Source organism: Dermatophagoides farinae, chromosome 10, assembly GCF_024713945.1.
Source record: "Dermatophagoides farinae isolate YC_2012a chromosome 10, ASM2471394v1, whole genome shotgun sequence".
NCBI lineage: Eukaryota > Metazoa > Arthropoda > Arachnida > Sarcoptiformes > Pyroglyphidae > Dermatophagoides > Dermatophagoides farinae.
In genome coordinates, this window is record NC_134686.1 from 1,583,584 (window position 1) to 1,608,640 (window position 25,057).

A 25,057-nucleotide genomic window follows, 5' to 3' on the forward strand; every position below is an offset into this window, starting at 1 on the left:
ATGATTTAGGGGTAGAAGTAGTAGTGGTGGTGGTGGTGGTGATGGTTTCCGATAGGCTTATGTAATAATGTATCAGCTAACATGGCACTTTTTTTGATCGACGAACGTTTCAATTCCATCCAATCAAAAGTGTCATATTGCGATTCTGATGATGGTGATGATGATGATGAAGAATAAATGGATTCATGGCTAAATCGTTTTGATAAAAGTTTTTCTCTGGAATTGAGCTTTCTATCACCACCATCATAATGATGATGATGATGATAAGAATAAGGATAATTATGATGAAATGAACGAAAAAAATTCGATTGTTTCACATTCTTATTATTATGTTGATGTTGTCGGTGTCGTTGTTGTTGTCGTTGTCGTTGTTGTTCATATTCATAACGAAATGAATCACATAATGAAGTTAATCGACGAGCAAATTGATCAGAAACAATTGATTCATCAATGATTAATAAGGCATCAAACCAATATTGTGTACGCAATAATTTAAATGTTGCATCGGCCAATGTTTGTATTGGTGGATCTAATGATAAACGTAATGATGATGATGATGATGATGATGGTGGTGGTGGTAACCAATAATTTTGATTTATATTCTGTGGAAAACGTTGATCATTATCCTGTGTGTTTAATCAGAAAAAAAATGGTGAAAAAAAACAAAAGAAAAAGAAATTAAGAACTGTATGATCAAATTAAGAGAAAAAAACATTCGAGAATTTCTTCAAATGCATATTTTAGCGTATGTGGTGTATTGAATTAACTGGTATAAAAAATTTTAGAAAATGAGTGGCTATCATCAATCACCAATGTATTCACCAATATTCAATCGAATAGCAACCACAAATGATGATGCTAATATTGATTATCGAATGATTCACGATGCAATTGTTGTCAATCAATCAATACCGGATATTCAACAACGACAACAATCATTATCTACTGTTATAGATAATGATTTTGATAGAAATGTAATTCATGCAATATTGAAAAAATTAACCAATCTTCATCGACCATTCATCGCTATGGATAATCATAAAATGTTCAATGAATTGATCCGAACATTTGAATTAAACAACAATGTGGATATGATGATGGATATTGAAAATTATGATAATGAATTGAAAATAAAAACGCAAAAACTTTTCAATGATTTCCAATGAAGGAGGAGCAGAATCAAAGGAAACGCTGAGAAAAGATTTACTAACAAATGGAAATTGTGGACATTTTCGACGTAAATATCCACAATTGTCAATGGAAGAATATCAGAATTTGGTCGAAGAATTTTTGCATTCAATCGACGAAGAAAGAGAGAGAGTAGTAAAGAAGAAGAAAGAAATTGATGAATGAATAAATAAGATTTTTTTTCATGAATAAATGAATGATGTTTAATGATTCAACAACAACAACAACGAAAAAAAAATCAAAACTTTTTTCTCTCTCAAATATCTAAGAGTTGATTTTTCATTTAAAATTTATGATTATTGTCACCGTCATCATCATCATCAAACACCTTTTTAGTTATGCAAAAAAAAAAATTTCAAAAGAATCGATTCCTGTGAGTGGGTGGGGATGGGTGAGTGTGGCAGCAGAGAAGCGGTGTTACTGGTTGAAAATTGATCAACAAAAAAAAATATGATCATGATCAACACACAAAAAGTGACAAATATTTCACTGGAATGAATAATTTTTTTTCTGTTTAATTTTAATTCAACAGAATCGATTTTTTTTTCTACAAACTTTTTTTTTTCCTATTTTTTAAACAAAAGAAAAATTCAATCCTCTGATATATGATATATGTCTAAAAAATTTGATTTCATTCTGTTCTGTTCTGTTTGCATCCATTTCAAGTTTCGTGCATCAAAGAGAGAAAAATATTCATAACTTTTTTTTTCTTTTTGAATCAAAAACAAGGAATATTTTAGTTTTCATATGAATATAAAATATTTTTTTTTTGGTGGCGCTGCTCATGCTGCTGTATATGTGTGTCAGAATTTAAAATGAAAAATGAAATAATTCAATGACAACAACAACAACAATACGGTAAAATGTTTTGAAAATGATAAATGTCCACTGATTACATTGTATTGTAACAACATCACCATAAGTTCCCCACTACCACTACTACTACCACCACCATCCATCCATCCACTCTTTATTCTATGAGAATTGAAATATCACGCTTGAAAAATAAAGAATCCAGAATTGATTTAACAGAACAGAAGCAAAAGAGAAAGAGGATTTGTCTTAATGGTTTTTTTTCATTTCTTAAAGTGATGAATCAAAAAAAATAGAATCTTTGCTCATTTTTTTCGCATTCAAATGTATGGCTTAAATTTTTTTTTTGGCTGTTTTTGCACAATTTCTGCCTCACACACATCAACAAATGGATGTTGACAAAAAAATTACAACTACAAAGAATGTTTCTCAATGAAGATGGTCAATTCTTCTTCTTGTTTTTTTTTTTTTTTTTGGTTAGATGCCAATTCAATTTCTATCAATCATTTTTTTTTCAATTCAATCTGGTTTAGTTTTTTTTTTTGATTCGAAAATTTGATTGTTACATGTGTGTCTGTGTGTGCATGTGTGTGTGTGTGTTGTTCACATTCAATCTATTGGCCATAGAATTGATGGATTTTTTTAATCGAACTGATGGAAAAAATATATATATAGACAGACGAAAACAAACAACCAACCACCGGGGGGAAAAAAATAGATCAAACAAAAAAAGGGTTAACACACACACACACACACACACGATATAACGTTATTACTATCGGATATCTGGTTTCTCTTGCTATTTTATTCTTATCTTATCTATAAGAAACGGGAAAAATAGAGAGAGAAAAACGGCCTTGTCAATGATTTTAATGAGCAATTCTTTTTTCTTTTGCATTCATCAACATACACACCATTCAACTATCAAACATAGAATATAAGAATAGTGATGAACTAAACTGTGCTGAGATTTATCGATTACTGAAATGAATGATTCTTTTTTTTTTTTCTCTTTCCATTACATCAACATTTTTTTTTGTTGCCGCTGTCTTTTTATCAAACATGTGTGTGCTGCTGTGCTTGCTGTTTGATGATTACAATTTATTTATCAACATCGAACGAATGAACGTAGAAAAAAAAGTAGAAGAATCCAAAAAAAAAAACAGTGGAGAGAATGAGTGAAAGCTTTCAAGAATCATCAAACATTTTTTTTTTTTTGAATTCATGACAACAACAACAACAACAGCAATGAAAACAATGAAAACAACGTGAAAAAAAATCCAGTAAAATTAAATGAGATTGACTGGAGTGAAAAAATTTTTTTTTTCATTTCATTCATTTACACTCACACACACACATAGAGAGATTAGCTTAATAGATAGAAGATTCCCAGTTGTTGAATTGTTGGTTTGTATTAATAATAATCACATTTATTAATGATCCAATTTTTAAACAACAACAACAACAAAAACAACAACAAATAAAACAACTAAATTTAATTCTGTAGTCGAATGATGATTAAATTATATGGATAGATGGAATAGTATGAAGAATATTCATTGATTGATTAAATGATTCTGTTGTGTCTGCACACAAACAGACACACACACACACACACACACACACACACACACACACACACACACACACACACACACAGGCAGACAGACAGACAGACGCACCATAAATATTTATTGTCACCCATTGATTTTGCATTAGAAATTCAATTATTCCTGTATGTGTGATGATGATGATGATTCTATTATTTTCAAACCAAAAAAAAAAAAGAACCGAGAAAAAAAATTCCATACCATTTTTAGTGTATTGGCATATATGCAATTTCGTTCTCTATTCAACAGAATTCGACCAAAATGATCCAGATTTATTTTCTTTTTTCTAGCTTTATTGTTTTTTCTTCATTCATTCATTCATTCATTTCTTAATATTTGATTATCTGCATTCTTTTTCATCAATTGCGAATAATATGATATGTGGTATATACAGCAGCAGCAGCAACAACATCAAAATATCCGTTATCATTATTGTTTTTTTTTTATTTCATTCGTACGATTACATAATAGCCATCATTATCAATGATATAAGAAATTTATTCGAAATATGTACGTTTTTAACGATGATGATCGTCTCATGATCAATGATGATGATAATAATTGACCCATATATTCCATATCTATATATATATCAATAATCAATAATGAGCCAATGAATGGGACAAAGAATTTTATTTTCTTTATGTTTTTGATATAAATTTTTTTTTTTGTAAACGTTTATGATACAACAACAACAACAACAACAACAACGATGATGATGACACGTTTGAATGAAATTAAATGTATAGAATCCTCATGAGATGTGATTGAATGATAATAACCAATAACCAATCATCATCATCATCATCATTGCTTTTAATTTAATCATCAATATTGGCTGCAACTGCTGCTGCTGCCAATGCCGCCAATACAATATTTTTCTTTTTCTATTTTGTTTTCCTCTTGCCATGCTTGTCGCTTTTATTTATTCATTTCATTTCATTTGATTCAACGATTCAACGATTTGATGTCTAGATTTGTAGCATGCCTATTGAGTATCGAGTGTCAAAAAAAAAAAAAAAAAAATTTCACTACTTCACAAATTCTTCAATTTTTTTTTCACCACTTTTAAATATAAATTCTGTAAACGTTCATTCAAGCACATGTATATAGTTGGAGAGAGAGAAGAAAGAATAAATGAATGAATGAATGAATGATGAATAGAGAATGAAAAATTCTTTGAATCAACAACAACAACAACAAAAAATTGATCCTCACCAACATTCATATGGATTTTCGAGATTTTCTTTGAGATTCAGTGTACGTGTGCAAGTGTGTTTGTGTGTGTGTGTGTGTGTGTGTCTATTTCTACAACATAGACTGATCGATAGATCGATCAATCGGTTAAATCGATTTTTAGAAAGTGTATATATATAATATATATAGATATATGTTTACTGATGATGATGATGATGATGATGTCAAGAATCTGAAATTTTTTTTTTATTTTTTTTTCTTCATCAGAACTGTTATCATCATCACAGTTTATTTGACACTTGGCGATTGCACACACACACACACATACACAGGGTTTATCATGATTATTTTTTTTTGGTATGGCATCCCCATTTTCATCATTATAATCACACATCTTGAATGATTTTGCCTTTTGGCCATGGATATATTCGTGTGTGTGTGTGTGTGTGTGTGCGTGAACATTATTGGATTTTTTTTTTCTCTCTCTCTCTTCTCTTCTCTTCTTTAGTTTCATTCTGTAATTGGCATTTTGACACCGTCACGGCCGCCAACAACCACCAACACCACCACCACCAACTACCACCACCAACACCATTATCACATATTCAATTATTTAGCATTTTTTTTCATTCATTCATTCATCATTCAACAAGAACAAGATGAAAAAAAAACAAATCAATATAGACAGAGAAAAAAACTAACGATGGCAACAAATAGGATTTTCAATTTTCAATTTTCATTTTCATTTTTTTTTTGCATTTTTCGTCATCATTTTTGGACCGAATTTGAACAAAAAAAAAAAAAAAAACAAAACGGAAAATCAAAAAAAAAATTCTTCTTGGTCATAAACAATTTTTCACTCTGTGTGTGTGTGTGTGTGTGTGTTTGGATCAGAGCCAGTTTTTTTTTTTTTGGTTTTGGCAAAAGAAAAAAATATAGAAATGTATCCATTGATTCATTGGAAATTGAAATCAATTTTGACATGATGAATATCGATGATGATGATGGTGGTGGTGGTGGTGGTAGTAATGGTGGTGATGGTATAACGAAAAACAAAAATCAAATCAAATTGATGGCTATAAATCAAGAATTGAACAACAACAACAACAACAACAACAAAAAGAAAAATCTCTGATATGGCAATCATCATCATCATCATCATCATCACTTAAGTGCTATTGAATTTATTCATGTTATATTGTCTGGGGGTGAATGGTGGTGGTGGTGGTGGTGAAAAAAGGCTGTGTGTGTGTGTGGGTGTGTGTTTGTTTAAATTCAAACCATGATAAATTGAAATGATATTCATTTTCCACGAGAAAGTGAAGAAGAAGAAGAAGAAGAAACAAAAAAACATATCAATCATCGAAATTACATGGTGATTGAAATTTTAGCTTGAAAAAAAAATTTTTTGTTTGTTTGTTTGTTTGATTGGCTGATGGCATGAAAATTTTGTATTTCCAAAATTAAATTTATGACTGATTTAAAACTTACCAGTTTAGCTTCTTCTTCTTTTTCTTCATTTTTTGTTATTGTCAATGATGATGATGATGATGATGATGATGGTGTAATAGGATTGATTTCATTTTGATAATTCTGTGTCATTGAAATGAATGGTATTAATGATTGTTGTGCAATCATTGCCACATAAAATGACCGATATGGATCTAATAATGATAATATTAATGCCGGTTTATGTATTTTAATCCATTCACATGTTGATGTTAATATACGTTCAGTATCATTTTGTATTGGTTCAGAATAAACTGTTAATTGAATATCGGAAGCACGTAATGGTGATAATTGTACATTATTTTCATTATTATTCATAGATGACATTCCAGTTTTATTAATAAATTCATTCCAATAATCAGAACGATGTGTTGATATTTCCCATTTTGATTGGCCATCCCTTAATGCTCTTGTTATAAGCGGTGCATTTTCACCAGGTAATAATGCTAATATTGTAAATTGTTTTATTATTGTTGTTGTTGATGATGATGATGATGATTCAATATTATCATTTTTTGCACTTCGAGGTTGACGATTTAATTTTATAAATTTATTTTTATTATTATCACTATTATATTTATAATGATGATCATGATGATGATTGACAGTGTTCATAAATATCGTTCCATTTGAAGTAGCTGAATTGGTTGTATTAGTCGTTGCTGTTGTCGTTGTTGTTGTCTTTTTCATTGATAATAATGATGAATAATTTGATAAAATTTTTAAAGACATTGATGATTGTTGTTGCGATGATGATGAAGACGATGATTTTGATGATGATGATGATGATGATGAATTAAATTTGGCAACAAATTGCTCGAAAGCAAAAACATGTGGTGGTTGATCACCCAAACATAGATATATACAAAGACAGAATATCACAATTAGAATATAATAAATGAATGGCCCAATAAATAATTCTAAACAGCAACAACATTCTGGACTAATTGTTGTTGTTGTTGTTGAAGCGGAAGTAGTGTTGTTAGCGTTGGTGGTGTTGGTGGTGGTGGTGGTGATGGTGGTGGCGGTGCGACTACAACTGGCAGCTGCTGAAGCTGCAACAGCAGTAGTAGCTGTACCACCACCACCACCGCCACCAATTTCAGCATTAGTTTTGGCGCCTTTAAAGGCGCCATTATTAATTGATCGCCGTATTAAGTGATCATTTGTAATTGATTTTGTAGCCAATGATAATGGTAATGATGGTTGTTGTTGTTGTTGATGATTATAATAATTATTATAATCAAAATCAAATTTTTGATCCGATTTATTTGTCGTCGATGATGATGATGATGATGATGATCTTGACCGTTGTTTTATCGTTGTTATTCGTGTATTTCTCGTTGTTGTTGATATTGACGATGATGATAATGATGATGATGATGATGATGATGACACTGATATGGGCACCGTTTGATGGATACTTCGGCGCACATTGCCCACATTCATTTGATGTAAACGACGATCAATAGCTTGAAATTTAAAACAACAACACACACACACACACACACACACAACACACACTTCAATCGAATTTTAAAAACAACACATTAGATTCGATCCAGAAAATGAAAATGAAAAATAAACTGAAAAAAAACAAATCAAAACGAACAAAACAACATCACATTGACAACAACAACAACCAAATTTTTTTTTCAAATTGATTCCATTCGATTCTCGATGTTTTGTTGTTTTGTTCCACTTATTATCGTGTGTGTGTGTGTTATTGTTTTTACATTATAACCAGATGACAATCACTAGAAAAAAAGAAAAAGAAAAAAGTTTAACACTTTAATTACCAAGTTGTTTTATTCAAAAAAAAAAAAAAAATTCCCAATTTAGGCTTAAAGTGTTGAAAAAAAACTCAACGCAATCCATATTTCGGAATTTTTTTTTCTAGAAGTAAACACTTGAAAGAGAAAATTATCTGTAATTTCCATATTTTCCAAACTCCATTTTGATTTTTCGCATACAGTAGCCATGAATCAATCAATCAATCAGTGGATGAAAAAAAAACAACAAAAACAACAACAACAAAAACTATACTCAACAACTTTCAATGAGCCAATTATTTACTTATTGATATAATTGCATGATTGAATGGAATTGAATGACTGACTGACTGAACTGAGCTTCATGTATGCCTGATTGACATGTAAGAATATTGATTCTTTTACTTGAAACGAACGAACTAACGAAAAAAAAATCAAATGTTTGTGTGTGTGTGTGTGTGTGTGCTTGGAATTTATTATTATTTAAAGTTTTAGTCTAGTCTGTAAATTGTAACGGAAAAAGGTGGAGAAATGAAAAACTCGAAAAAAAACTCGAAAACTTTTATCAAAAAAAAAGGAAATGAAGACTGTTCCACCAACTACCACTAGTCTGAAACTGAAATCTGGTTTTCATTTTCATTCCAAAATGGGTAGATTTATCCATGTTTTCTGAAAATTTTTATTTTTGTTTTTGTTGTTGTTTTCGGTTGATTAAATCTAAAGACCTGTAATTCCGTAGTCGTCGTCGTCGACATTTTTTTTTCACCCACAACATCAAAAAGAAACATTGAAAATTATGATCAAAATTAGAAAGAAACAAAAAAATAAGAAAGTAAAAACAGCCGAATAAAAATTTATGAGAGAAAAAAGAAATGGAAAAAAAGTTCCACCACTAATATGGCCATACAAGGTTTATTTTTTTTTTTTATATAAATAAATAAATGGCTAATTGAGATTAAGATTGATTGCCATTTAACTATGGTTATATATATTTTGACAACAACAATATTTAACCAGCAACCAACTAACGGTAGCAACAAACATTTAGTTGACAATCAATAATAATGATGATGATGATGATGATGATGGCGTCTGTATAGATTGATGAAGATGAGGTTGGGTTTTTTTGTTGTTGTTGTTGTTGTTGTTGCAACACCCCTTAATGAAAATGAATGTGAAACAGGAAAAAAGATTTATATAAAGTTTTCAGGATACTAATTCTTTTTTTTTTTTTGGTCGTTTGAAAGTCAATTAAGTCATTTTCATTATGATTTTGTTTGTTTGTTTGTTTTTTTTTCGAAAAAAAACCGGATCAGTCGTTAAAAAAAAAAATTCTGGATTGGCGCCCGGAAATTTATCAAAAATTTTCATTTTTTATTCCGTGTGTGTGTGTTTGTGTTTGGATCTAATTTCAAACTTTTATTGTTGATTTTTCGATTTTTTATTATTCTTCTTGGATGAATTCAACATGACCGAGACTAAAAACTAATAATTGAAAAGCAAATAATGAGAAAAAAAAACAACCAACAAAAATGGCCGTATTTGGAATTTTTGTTCCAGAATATTAATACACCCATACACCCATACACAGACACCGTTGGCCAATTCCTAAATTCTATTGATATAATATCATTATTTATATGGGATTCATTTTTTTTGTAAGAACCAAAAAAAAAAGACATCTAATGCTTCTGCTGATGCTGCTGTCGCTGCTATGGCTTCATTGTCTTATTATCGGATAATTAATTGTATCATTTTTGGTCATCATCATCATCATCATTATAAGGTCAGTGCAAATATTATTATTTTGTTGTTGTTGTTGTCAATATTATTATTTTGTTTTCTTCTTCTTCCAAGACTACTTATAACACATATATCCAATCCAATAATAATATCATTATTATCATCATCATCATCATCATTATTATTTGAAATTTTTATACCCAAAATAACAGAATGGACATGCAGTAGCAGCAGCACCAGCAGCAGCAGCAGCGGCAACAACAACAACAACAACAAAAAGAAACATGGAAAAAATTACTGACTAGACAGAATGGAATTCTTTTTTTTTTGGTTTTTATTCGATTCATTTTAATGGTGTTCAACGAATGAATGCAAGCAAGCAAGCAAGCAAGCAATGGCCATTTTATACAATATAAAAATAATGGCCGAATAAGAAAAACTATTTATTGTTATAATAATAATAATAGTGAAAATGGTCATTGTCACATTGCATGAATAGAATTGAATTGAATTGAATTGAATTGAATCAAATAGAAAAATAGAATCAAATAGAAATGTGTAGTACAGAATATTCGACAATACAAAACACATTTTTGCACTCTATCACACACACACACACATACACATGAATCAGGAATCGAGAAAAAAAATAGAGAATAAATGAAAATTATTTAAGAATCGTACCAAAGAGAGAGAGAGAATGGGAGAGAGAAACGACAAATTAGCTGATATGAAAAAGCCGATACACATACACAGAGAGAAAGACAAATAATTATGAAAATAGTGACAAAAGAAAGTGTGGCCAAAAAAAAAGAAAGTCAAATACAAAAAAAACTGAACAAGAACAACAATAATAATTATAACAACAATGATGGTTATAGATTGTGTGGATGAATAAATGAAGTAAAAATTGGTACAACAACAACAACAACAACAAAACCTGAAAGGAAATAAGAGAGAAAATGATTCAATTAATGATCATCACTTTAATACAACCAGAAAAAAAACAAGAAAAAAAGAGCTAATTTCACGAATGGACCAAATTATGTTCGATTCTGTATGAATGAATGAATGGAAAAAATATCAAAAGGGATTTGTCATATGTGTGGCAAAAAGAAAATCCAAAAAAAAAAAAAAATCCATCGATAGAATAATAATAACATCGGGCCAAACACAAAAAAAAATTTTCTATGTGCCATTTTCACCACACAATATTAGCCATTATGCACAGAAATGGAAAAAAACTTTTTCTTATTTTTTTTTGTTCACCGGTGATGACGATATACAGAATTTGATTCGACGAAGAATTCCAATCCATATTATTTTCAGCTGCTGCTGCTGCTACTGAATGCAGCTGCCGATGATGATTCCTTTTTTTATTTCTTGATTCAGTTTGGTTCAATTCATTTTGATGCAATTTTCGATTGGAATTGGATTGGATTGGATTGATGATTGTTTTTTTTATTTCTTGATTCAGTTTGGTTCAATTCATTTTGATGCAATTTTCGATTGGAATTGGATTGGATTGGATTGATGATTGTTTTTTTTTCGCTTTACTTTTGTTGTTGTTGTTGTTGTTGTTGTCGTTATTATTAAAATGATTGAATGAATTGTTTTTGGGTGGTAAGAAAGATATAGAGAGAAAAAAAATCAATTTTTTTCCATCACTACAAACCATCGTCGAAACTATTGCAACAAGAACAATAATCAAAGATGAATGATCATCTGAGAATTTGGAATATTAAAAAAAAACAAAACAAAACAAAACAAAAAAACCGAAACTATGATTCTGGGGATATTCTACGCAATCATTGTGATGACATTGAGCATAAAGAATCGGGAAAAAAACAATCCAGAATATTAGCTGAAATTAACCAAATCAATGGTTGACAAGAATTATTATTATTAAAAATTTTGACCATTTCTTATTTTGTTCATGAAATATGTTTATTTATGAAACAATCTTTTAATTGAATACTCAGATTATTTTTTTTTTTTTTAGTTTTCTGAAACTTTTCTGCAACAACAACAACAACAACAACAACATCAAGATTAGATTAGATTCTATTTTCATTCTGCTTGTCAAGGTCAATGTGGAGATCATTATGAAAACTGGGCTCATATGCATAACACACACACACACACACAAACATATGAGGCTGCTTTTGGAACAAACAAACAGCAGTGAAATGAATGTTCGCAACCAGACAAAAAAAAGCGAGAGAGAGAGAGAGAGAGAGAGAGAAATCTAAAAGCAAAAATAAAAACTCTCGTAAAGATTAATGATCATAGATTAATCATTTGTTCATCGGAAGAATGAATCATGCTGCTGCTGCTGCTGCTGCTGCTACTAGTTTTCTATCTATCTGTCTATCTATCACATCTTTCAAAGATTGAAGACAAAACACAACACACACACAGAAACATAAAGTTTTATTCAGAAAATCATTTCAAGAATAAAAAATAAAAATAAAAAAAAAATAAAAATGGCGAAAATAAACATTTATTATGTTCATTCTCAATATCATCATTGTTGCATCAAGTTGACTATGACACTATGACACCATGAGTTGCTGGTTTTTTGTCATGGCCATTCAATGTTGTTTTTCATGTTTGTTTGTTATTATGCTTATATATAAATGTTTTTCCATTGTATAAAATTGTGATTATTATTAAAATCTACAATCATCATCATCATCATCGTCATCAGATAATGATAAGTGTAGAATCAATCAGTAAACAAAAAAAAAAAAAAAAAAATACTGGAATCCAAATGTTCATTCAATCGTATCGATTCAAATGTACGAATTCAAATGAATCATTCGAAGGATTCTAAATATATAAATATTTTTTTTATCTATCTATCTATCTATCAGCGAATCATTCAGAAATGTCCAAATAAAATCGTCAATCATAAAAACATAGCCACATTTAGCATCATTATCATTTGGTCATTATTATTATGACTATGATGATTATGATTATTATTAATGGTCATAAATAAATTATGATTATGATGATTATGATGTAAAGTTGGTCAATGGTCAATTTGAATTGTTCAAAGATCATTGAATTGGCCAAAAGACTATTTATTCTGTTTTATAAATTCTTGTCAATATATATATATATATTCTTTGAATTGTTCGAATAAATATTTATTCTATTCATTATTCAGACATTGAAACACATCTCACAATTCTTTTGCTCTCTCTCTCTCTCTGTTTTTTTTTTTTTTTTTGGTTGTTGAAAATTTCAAGCAGAAAAAAAAACTTTAACAACTAAAACTTGCCAAACAATTTGGTTATCAAAAGGTTTGTTCTCTTCTACACATTTTCAAGTTTTCAAGTAGTTTCGATTATGTAAAATGTGCTGAATTTGCATCTAGACAACAACAACAGCAGTAGCTGCAGCAACAACAACAAACAAAATGACTAACTGACTGACTGACTGACCGATCCATTCGGTTTTTCGTATTGTAGAAATTTTTATTTTATTTTATTTTATTTCATTTTAACATCAAAATTGAATATATTTACTCAATGCAATGGCAAGCACTTTTTTTCCCGAACTATAACAACAACAACAACAAAAAAGATTTCCTCAAGTTTAGTAAAATCGAATTATGGTCACTGGCAAATGGAATGGTTGTTTTTTTTCATTCTCTTTCTCTCTCTCTTTTTATGTTAAAAAGCGGTCTATTTTTTTTGTTGTTGTTGTTGTTCGGGCATTCAATGGTCATCCTTCTTGTTTGAATTTTTTTTTTTAAACTAAAGTTTGGCACACACACACACACATACACATTATACTATCGACCATAAAACTATTCAAACAAACAAACAAACAGAAAAAAACCCGTACGACAACAACAAAAAAAAACAAAAAAAAAACTGGAAAAAAAATGTTTGAATAATTCAAATCTAAATTCAGGCCAAGTGAATTTAAATGAATAGAATTTGAAGAGGAACAAAACGAAAAAAATTCGTTTATTTTAAATATCCGGTGAATCGAAGAGAAAAAAAAATTGATAATGATGGTTATTCTTAAATACTACAGACACCTGTCCCATATTTGACACACATATGGCAAGAATTTTAAAAGTTTTATTTATGATTTTCATTTTCATCCAAAATGAATGTAAATGCACACATCAAATGAAAATGATGGTTTTGATTTCCGTTTTCGATTTGATTTTCGATTTGATTCGTGTACGAAACAAAAACAAAAACAAAAATTAATTCTGTTACTTTTTTTTGGAACCATCAAGCTTTTCCGATTCAAACAAATCAATACACACACACACACACACATGTACTTAGATAAATGTGTGTGTCTGGCAAAAAAAAAATGAAATGAAAATAAATACGAAAAACCCAAAGTCTGGTTTAGTATATATATAAAAAAAAATCTCTCTCTCGGGAAACTCATCATCATCGTCGTCGTCGTCGTCGCCGTCGTTTGGGAACTATGGACACACACACACAATACAGTCTAAAAAAAGAACGAACAAATGAATGGCAAGAATCAAAAGAATAGAATACAACCAGAAGAAGAAAAAGAAGAAGTAAGTAATGAAAAATGGAATAAGAAAGAAAAATGGAAAAAAATAAGAAAAAATAAAATGATTCATTCATCTTAAAGAATCTAGAATGAACCAAAAAAAAACCAAAAGAATCTGATTCTATTGTACATATATTTGTGGCCTGGTCGAAAAAGTATCATCATCATCATCATCATCATCATCATCATCATTTTTTTCACTCTTTACTAACCTTTCAGCCATTTCTTTTTTTTTCATCTATGTGTACGAATTGTAATTCCCAAATTGTCGTGAGAATTTGTAACAAAAAAAAAGCGGCGGCAGCAGCAGTAGTTGAATAAATGTAATATCAAAAGAGTCATCATCCAAAACAACAACAACAACAACAATTCCAAAGAATAAAAAGCAAATCCAATTCATTCGCACTTCAATATTCAATGGTGGTCGTTGTGATTATTGTTGGATGTACCACATTATTATGGTTCGTGTTTATTGGTTAGTTATTTTGTTGTTGTTGTTGTTGTTGTTGTTATTGTTGTATTTGGCTGTTCACAATTCTGTCTGGTTGTCGAATTTTGATAACGAGACCAATTATTCTATCGATTTAAATGTGTGCGTGTGCCTGTGTGTGTGTATCTGGAATTGGCGAAAAAAAAACACCAACTCAAAAATACCAGCAAACAAAGATGACAATTTTAGCTGTGGCTGAAAATTTCAAATGAAAAGAAAAAAAGTTTCATTTCATTCACCATTTTCAAATGATTTTTTCTTTCATTTGCAAACACCATAATTTCAATGGCCGCCAAACTAAACCAGAGAAAAAACAACAACAACAACAATAGCAACATATTCAAGTTCTTCACATATATATAGTAATTATATCCAAAAGTTTAATCAAAACAGTGAAAAAGTGAAAAAAAATTATGGGGTCCAAACAAACAACAACAACAACAAACAAGTACCATGTGTTATATGCAACGAATGTAGGTCAACATGGTTGAATCATTTTCATTTCATTTTTTTTCAACTATCAATTTGTAGACAATAAATGAATGTGTCTCAGATGTCTCTTGATTCTTACCATTGTTGTTGTTGTTGTTATGTAATTTTTAATGGAGATAACTAACCAACTATATATATATATATATAACACAAGAACTCAAAACAAAGTTGAATCATTAGTTTCAGCCAGAATAATACAGAATAGACGGGAAAAAAATTCATAGCAATGTATATTAGATTCATTAATCTTCAATGTTGTTAAGAATATCGACGAACAACGATGCATTCAATGGCCCAGTATACAATGAATTGGAAAAAACTTGCCCAGAATTCACTAAATAATAATAAGAATTTAATGGTTATGGATATTTGAATTTCAATTACAAACAAACAATAAATAAATAAAAAAAAAAAATGATGATAATGACATGTATTTCTATTCAATTCTTAAATCTTAAAGAATATTCTTATTATTCAAGTGTATGCCGCCATCTTTATCATCATCATCATCATCATCTACTTATTCAATGGCATCCTTTCATTCTGTGTATTTTTTTCTCTTCAATTCATTTATCGATTTAATAAACTAATAATAATAATATTTGTTCACATTGAATTAGGATTTTTTTTTCTTCTTGTTCATCATCAAATATAAAGTGGCGATATCAAGTTATTGATTGTTGAAAGTGCTGCTATATCAATCAAAATCAATTACTACTAATTTTTTTTCTCACTCTCTCTCTCTCACTCATTCACCCACTCATTCACTTTGGTTAATTCCAAGTTTTATATTTCTATAAATTTTTAGCTGATCCTTTACTATGAATGAATGAATGAATGAATGGTGGTGATTTATTTAATTTTCCAAAAGGTTTCAATCGTTAGAAAGAAAGAGAGAGAGAGAGAGAGAAAAGTTTGACACACACAGAGAAAAAAAATCCATTTTTTTCCCACTCGGTTGATCGATTTTTAAATGAAACAAATAATACCACAGGGAATTCTCTCTCTCTCTCTCTTGCTGTCTGTTTGTCTCATATTTTTTTTGTCCAATTTCACATTCAATCACAATTTGATTTCTAATGTGGTCATAATAATAATAATAATCAAATTTCAAACAGGATGGTAGAGAAAATGAAATTTTTTTTTTTTTTTGATGCTCATGATGATGATTGAACCGTAAATGTGTGTCAATTAGGGCCACCACCAGACCTAGAAAGAGCACAGGAGTACATGTCCTGATTTCAGTAATTTTTTTTGTCAACCCAAAAAAAAATTTAACCGTTGTAAAACTGTATATAATTAAGCGAGTTTTCCAATTAGAACTAAAAAAATAAAAATCAATTCGACCTTCTTGGCCTGCTGCTGTAAATCAATAAAATGATATCATTATTCGCTGAAAGTGGATCCAAAATGATCAAAAAAAAAAAAAAAAAAAAAACGCACGCACGCACCAAATATAGATTCTTGATATGCGTGCCATGTTCATTAATAATAGCCGGAAAAAATGAAAATTAGATGACAGGAAAACCAAAACCAAAAAAAAAAAAAAAAAAATTTCAAATCAATCACATTGATGGCACACACACAATGTTTTTCAGCGAACGTAAACAACAACAACGACAAAATTTAAAGTAAAAAAAATTCTATTGTCTAAATAGACTGATAAATAACAAAATAGAAGTGAGAGAGAGAGAAACAAAACAAAAAAAAATCGCTTAAAATGGCCAATAAACGAACGAACGAACGAACGAAAAATGTCATCAAATTTGAAAAGATTTTCGTCTTTTCTTAAACTCATTATATTCAGATTCTTTCAGATTTTTTCATTATATTCCGGGCGGTTTTGAAAACTGTATAATCATCATCATCATAAGAATAAAAATCAACAACAACAACAACAAAAGGTAATGTGATTTTTCCGCAGAATGAGTGAATAAAATGAACAAAAGAAAAAAAGAAAAGTAGAAAAAAAACGAAATGAATAGAATCACATTCTACAAAACAGTAATAATATGGTAGTAGCAACGGAATCCAAAATAAACAATAATATATAAATGGTTGCTATAAAACATTAATTAAATGAGATGATGAAGAATTCTTCATTTGCGTCCAATGGATAATGATGATGATGCTGATGCTGGTTTTGTTGTTGTTGTTGAGACGAAAAATTTTTTTTTCATTAAAACCACGATTTATAATATTGAGAATTCAAATAAACAAACAAACAAACAAAAAAAAAACAGAAAAAGTTTTTCAGAATATTCTTTTTTCTGGATAGTTTGAATAAAAAAAAAATTTCTCTGAAAAGGAAACATTTCTGTTAATCGAGAAAAAAAAAGTTTTTCATTTTTTTTTGTTTTCATTCGAATTTTTCCCCATTTTCACACACAAATAACACATCCTTTATACACCTATGGGGACAATAGGAAAATGGGGAATGGGAAACAAAAAAAAAATCAAATTCAAATTCAAAATCAAAATCAAATTACACATTCATTATGAATATAGCATTGTGTGGCATTCAACTGTAGAAATGTTTTTCTCTTTTTATTTATGGCATTTCTTATTTCGGATATGAGAATGGCGATGAATATGATTAATTCAACATGACATGTAAAATGACTGTTACAAAATGGCGAATGGTGGTGAACACAACACAAATGCAGGAAACTTTTTTTGCATTGTATACCATCACATCACACCTTTCAGTTTTTTTCCGATTGAAAAATGACTTTTTTTCTCGTTGTGTTTTTGTTTTAATTATTCTTTCAAATTCCATTTATTATAAAGTTTAATTAATGGAATACAAAATGGAATGAAATAACCATTGTAGGAAAAAAAACATCAACATTGACGTTGTTTCAGCGTGTTATACCACCCTCACATCTCAAGGAATGTATGCATGACACATATATCTCTCTTTTTTGTTTATGGATATGAATTCTGAGCAAACAACCAGAAAAGAATTGTCTTCACATGTACAATTCTTGATTATTTCCAACATAAAAAAAAACACACACACACACATAAACATCAACATAATGAATACAAACAAATTAAGAGAATGCGGAAAAAATAACAAAAATCTGACTACATTTGCAACTACCGGTATAATGTCACGGGCATTGTGAATGTTTAACAGAATAAGAATCTCTATTCTTTTGTGTGAAAGTTTTTTTTTGGATTTTTTTTTATTGTCTGAGATATTCTTAATTATGTCGCCAACAACAACAACAACAACAACAACGACAACAACAACAACAACAACAACAACAACAACAACGACGGCGACAACTACGGCGACAACGACGACGACTACGAGGACGACCATTTGATGAGAATTAATGAAATAGTCTTTGGACATGGTTGGTGCACAGTCACAAACACACACACACACACACAGACAGACAGACAAAATACATAAATTTTAATCATAAAATTAATAATTTACTTTACATTTTTTTTCAACTTGTTCAGTGGATAATAATTTCTCAAGAAAAAGATGAAAAAAAATGGAACAAGAATACAATCGGTTACACTAAGTACGGCCGGGTTTTTTTTCCTTTGCTTGTCAACCATTCATGTCGATTATAAACTTTGATATCTGTAACTTGATATTACTACACACACACACACACACACACACACACACGACAAAGACTGATGATTTTCTTTTTTTTTTTTTTTTTTTTTTTTTTGGATGAAAAAAAAGTTTCAATTTTTTAAGATGACAACAACAACAACGACAACAACGAAGAAGAAGCCATTTTCTTCCATTTTTCTCGCTCCATCTCTATCTCACACACGCACAGACACGTTTTAAAGGTTCCTTAGAAACGAAACCATTTATTTAAGAATAACAAAAAAAAAAATAGAGAAACGCTAAATGTCTTTATATGACAACAACAACAACAACAACAAAAAACGAAAGAATTTTTTGAGAAGCAAAAAAAAAAAAAAAATGTCATCAACAAACACACCCTTTCAGAAAAGAAAAATAACATCCAGAATCTTTATTTGACAAAAATGAAACGAATGAGTGACATTCAAATTCACATATATATGGTATCACGAATTATCATCATCATCATCATCATCGTCATCATCAAATTATTTTTTATTATCTGCAAAATAAAATAAGAAAAAAAACAACAAGAATCTAAATTGACTCTAGTCACGATTATTAAACTTGCGGAATAATTGAATAGAAGATCAAAAACAAAACAAAACGAAAAAAATGGAATAGAATCCGGTTGATAAAGATTGAACAGAATCGTTGAATCTATCTTATTTCATTACATTTTATATTAATACGATTCGTTTAATTCGTCTACCATTTTTTTTGATCATCTTCAACATGATTCTTTTACATTCATCCAAATGGCTAGATTTCTGGTATTAAGCTTTCACGTTCAAATTTGTATTCTATTCTCATTTATTTTATATACTGGCTTTTTGGCTGCTGCTACTGCTGCTGTCTAATTCAATTCAAAAAAAAAAACAAAACAAAACAAAAAAAATTGACAAACTATCGTGTCCATATAAACTACAAAATAAACTTGATAAGCACAAAATTTTTTACGGATAATCCAGATTCTCTTTTTTTTTATTCCCAAATTGATTGAATGAATGAAAATCATGGCTTAGTGTCCATGTCTGTGTGTGTGTGTGTGTGTGTGTGTGTGTGTGTGTTTGTCTCACACGAATTGGCAAGATAAAAGAAAAAAGAAAAAGAAAAAGAAAAATGTTCTGATTGCATGACCGATTTGGATGAGAGAAATAATAAATAAACATACCGTTTTTTTTTTTGATTCTGCTCCAGAGAAACAAAACAAAACCAAATCAAATCAAACCAACAACAAAAAAAAAAGAAAAAAGAAAAAAAAAGTTCGTGGACAAAATTCTTGATTCTATTTTAAAATACGCATCATTGATTCAAAAGCGGCCATTGGCCGTCATAATCATCATTATATTTAAATATTGCTGATAACAAACGATGTTGATGATGCTGATGATGATGGTGAACTGAAGTTTTTTTTTTTTTTTTTTTTGGTTTCACTTGCTTAAAGGGCTGAAATTTCTTCTTCTTTGGAAAATTATTCGGGTCAAATACAAATTGGTTATTTAATCACACACTGATGATGATGATGATGATGATGATGATTTTCGGTTAAATCCACGAAAAAAAAAATTATGATTCACCACACACACACACACACAAATACACATTTAGGTTGAAATAGGAAATTTTTTTTTTTCGTTTATCTTTGCAATTTGAAAACGGAAGAAAACATTCATATCAATCGGAAAAAAAAACACTGAACACATTCACACACACAGACAAACACTAGGTTATTATTTGGAACGTTGAACCAAATCAAACACAGAGTGAATGATGAAGGAAGGAAACAAAACCAAAAAAAAAAAAAAAAAAGAAAGAAAGAAAAAAAAATCAAAAATTCAAAACTTAAAATGAGATGAATTTTTCTTCTTTTTCTTTGTCTTTGAACACACACGCACACACACACACCATACAAATATACGAACAGGACAGGATGACAGACAGCCAACCAAACGAAATAAAAGCCAAAATAGTACTGAAAGGGCCACCAAAACAAACTATACTGAAAAAAAATAGCTATCCACAATCGGGAAAAAAAAGAGAATTACACCAACCAGACAGATATATATCATCATATCATCCGTAGATATGTATGTGTGATATATATAACACTGATGGATTCACAATCACATTCTTTTTCTGCTTCTTCTTTTTCATATCGTAGTTGAATATCGTCATTTTGTATTTTGTATTTTTTTTTTATTTTTTTTTTTGGCGCCATGGTTTTTATTTCACACACACACACAAACACATTTGTTGTATTTTGGTATATATTATTATTATATGGATCAATGTATAGAAATTCAAATGTGAATATTGGTTGTTGAAACAGAGAAACAGGATCGAATGACCAGAATTTTGTTGTTGTTGTTTTTTTTTCATTCTTCATTCGTTTTGTTCCAAATTCAATTTGATGCCACTACCACCATCACCACCACCACTACTACTACTACTACTACTACTTGATTCTAATCATAATTGTTTGGTTTAGGTTGTTTTGGCGCCAAACTTTATATTTAATGGACATGGAACTGATATATTCATCCGTTTAACAAAAAAAAAAAAAAAAAAAAAAAAAATAGTAGTAGCATATAGATGAATTGAAAAACATGAACATCCACATACCACCCATATACACATAGACATATAGACATGGATGGTTATGTTGAAATAGTGTTGTTGTTGTTGTTGTTTTTTTTATAGTTGATTCAAATGGTTTTCATTTTTACATTTATTTGTTTATATGTTATTATTGAAATTGGAATATTCAATTAACGAAACAGAACGAAAAAAAAAATTGAATCAAAATGAAATTTCATTTCACAAATGAACATTATTTTCAATTTCGTTTCAATTGGCATTGTAAAATTTTAAATTTTAAATTTAAATTTTTCTTTTACTTTTCCAATGTGATTGACATTTTATTACCAGAAGAAAAAAAAATTTTTTTTTTCTGGCTATATCAATGAACAATCAAATGTGTGTCCGTGTGTGTGTGTGTGTGTGTGTGTGTAGCCATTCGTTTTTATTGATGATGATGATGATGATGATGATGATGAATATTGGTATTTGAAATGATAATAAGATTCTGGTTATTCTTCAATGAATCACTAAAGAAAAAAAGAAATAAAAGAACCACGCACACGAATAAAAAAAAAACACAGTGAGACATAACGAGAAACTGAAATTCAAATTCAAAAAAAAGAAAAAAAAATTCAATTGAACCATAAAATTAAAATGAAAATTTTTCATTTTCATTTTCATTTTCATTTTCATTTCCATTTCTATTCATTCGTTATATGAAATCACCATAAATTTTCGATTGTCATTTTTTTTCTGGCTCATCCATTCATTCATTCATCTACCACGACATGGCTATTAAAAAAATATGAAATTGGCTTCAACGAAAATTATTTCACTTCGATGATGATGACGATGACGATGACGATGACGATAATTTAATCTCTGAAGGATTTATTTATTTATTCCATAAATTGAATATGCAAACGTTTAAAATTGCCAGCTTTAAATTCTGCAGCTAATTTTGGATTTTTTTTCTCTGCAAAAAAAAAACTGTCGCTGTTTGTATAATTATACCGGTATATGGATGAACAAAAAAAAAAAAAAAAAAAAAAAAACAAAAACAAATTTTAATTAAATTGTGTATGTATGGCGGTTGTTGTTGTTGTTGTTGTTGTTGTTATGATGAAACAACAACAATCGTTTCGTGGTGAAAAAAAACAAAACAAAAATCCGTTTACAAGAAAAAAAAATTCATTAATTCAAATCTGTATATCATTCACAAATATCATTACTACATTTCATTAACATTTTATTTCTATCTATTCTATTTATTCGTTTTTTTATCTATTGAAATCATTTGGTAACATCTTTTATGAAGGGCAATGAACGTTTTTTTTATTTTTTATATTCATTCGTTTATTCTCTCTCACATCAACAAATATAAATATACGAATGTGGTGATGTAATAAATTTGAATTTAATGTAATATACACACCCACACACACATACACTGAATGTAAATTACCTACGAAAAATAAAATAAAAAAAATACTTGTACCAGCATATAATAAAAAAAAGAAAAGAAAGATGAAATAAAGACAAAAGACAGAAAAAAAAGGTTAAACGAAAAATAAATAATCATCACAGAAATGGTTGTGCTGGTTGTGTTGGTGACTGGTGCAAAATGGCAATCCAAAAAACAACAACAAAAAACAACAACAACAACCCATAACTGAAAGCAAAAAAAAAAAAAAAACATATAGTGATGTAATAAAAAAAAAGTGCTATAAATTTTTTTTTTGTTCTTTACCCCGCTTGTTGTTGTTGTTGGTCGTCGTACAAACATTACATTACATAAACATATATATATAAACTTTATATATCCAGTATAGAAATAATGAATTTCGAACAAGAATGTCGAAATAGTCATAATCATACAGTGATAAAGTAGATAGTATCACAAAAGACATAAATGTGTGTGTGTGTGTGTGTAAATAAACGAATAACATGAGTTTTGTTTGTTTGTTTGTCTGTTTATTTGTTTATTGACGATCCAAATGAATGAATGGAACGAAATGAAACGAAACGAAACGAAAAAAAATTCTCTTCAAGACAAGATTTAGATTCATATAGAATTCATAAATATTGCATATGTAAATTGAATGTACGAATCGGCGTATTATTTTTTATTATTATTATTATGATTGTATAATGAACCATCGATTGGCTATTGAACATCAATGACGTTTTTTTTTGTTTCTTTTTCTGGTTGAATGCTGACTTCACTGTGTTGCATTTTTTTTTCTATATTGTATTGTTGTTCCAACAATACAATGAGATCGTGATCAATTTATCTGATTATCCAATTCATTTGATAATGACAATGATGATGATCGATAAAATTAAAATTTTTTTTTTCACTCGTGCTCACACCATTTTTTTTTGTATTATTGTGGTTATCGATTCTAGTCACACCAATTTTTTTTTTTTTTTTTTTTGATCATTTCACAAAGAATCAAAGAAACAAAAAAACATTTACATTTATGGATCATCATACAAAGAATTTCAGTTCAATTTAGTTTTTTTGATATTCTTGTTCATTCCAATGCTTTTATTGTTCCAGAAAAACGGAACCAAAAAAAAAAAAAAAAAAAAAATTCACTTTTCAACAAAAACCAAAGTGACAAGTGAAAATAAAATGAAAATGAAAAAAAAAAATAGAACGAGAACGAGAAACAAAAAAAAATCAATCAAATCATGAAAAGTGAAATGAAAATGTTTTTCTCCTGCTTCTGTGCGTGTGTGTGTGTGTGTGTGTGCGTTTGTTACAATTGTCTCAAATGGCGATTCCTATAGAGAGAGAGAGAAATTTCGCAAAAGAGAAAAAAAATAACTGAAATCTCAACAAAGATTAATTCAATACATTAGTACACAGCAGTGTGTGTGTGTGTGTGTGCAGCCAATTTTTTTTTCATCCTTTTCATTCACATTTTATTCCATGATTTTTCCATGATTTATATTGAAAATAATATATGGGGAAACAAAAACAAAAATAAAAATAAAAAAAAATAACCCGAATGGCATCGAATCATTCATTCATTTCATTCTTTATTTTCGGTCAATTGTTTCGATTAAGATGGATACAAACATAACGAAACCAATAGCAAAGCAAAAAAAAAAAAACCTAATCAGCTTAATCGTATTCGATCGATCACAAACACAAACAACATTTGAATTCAAATCCATAACAAAAAACCAATGATGATGATGATGAACAACAACGAAAAAGAAAAAATCATAAAGTCAACCAAATGTCGACACATTCAAACGAAAAGAAAAAAATATACATCATTATCATCATCATCATCATCATTCAAGTATTTCGAAATATATAATTCTATTATTCTTGCTGTTGTTGTTGTTGTTGTTGTTGTTGATGTCATATAAATTACATATATCCATACTATGAGATGAATAGAATTTTTTTTTCATTTCTTATATTCTTCAAGGGGATTGGATGTTTTTTGTTCGTTGTTGTTTG

The 25,057-nt window shown here is 29.2% G+C and overlaps 1 protein-coding gene across 1 annotated transcript; it reads right to left on the bottom strand.

The window, feature by feature from the left end:
- Window positions 1-5: 5 nt before the first annotated feature.
- On the bottom strand, window positions 6-20,970 carry LOC142597858 (uncharacterized). The gene is made up of 3 exons (XM_075734802.1): window positions 20,168-20,970; window positions 6,300-8,074; window positions 6-626 (listed from the first exon to the last, which is right to left on the bottom strand). Exons 2-3 carry the CDS (start codon window positions 7,764-7,766, stop codon window positions 6-8), a joined length of 2,088 nt encoding a protein of 695 aa, XP_075590917.1. The 5' UTR covers window positions 7,767-8,074; window positions 20,168-20,970.
- Between the last annotated feature and the right edge of the window lie 4,087 nt (window positions 20,971-25,057).

Excerpts from the sequence above, each read along its gene's own strand:
- LOC142597858 (XM_075734802.1), bottom strand. The coding sequence starts at position 7,766 with ATGAATGTGGGCAATGTGCGCCGAAGTATCCATCAAACGGTGCCCATA. Across the intron at positions 627-6,299 it reads AAGAAGAAGAAGCTAAACTG|GATAATGATCAACGTTTTCC; the intron begins GTAAGTTTTAAA and ends TTAAACACACAG.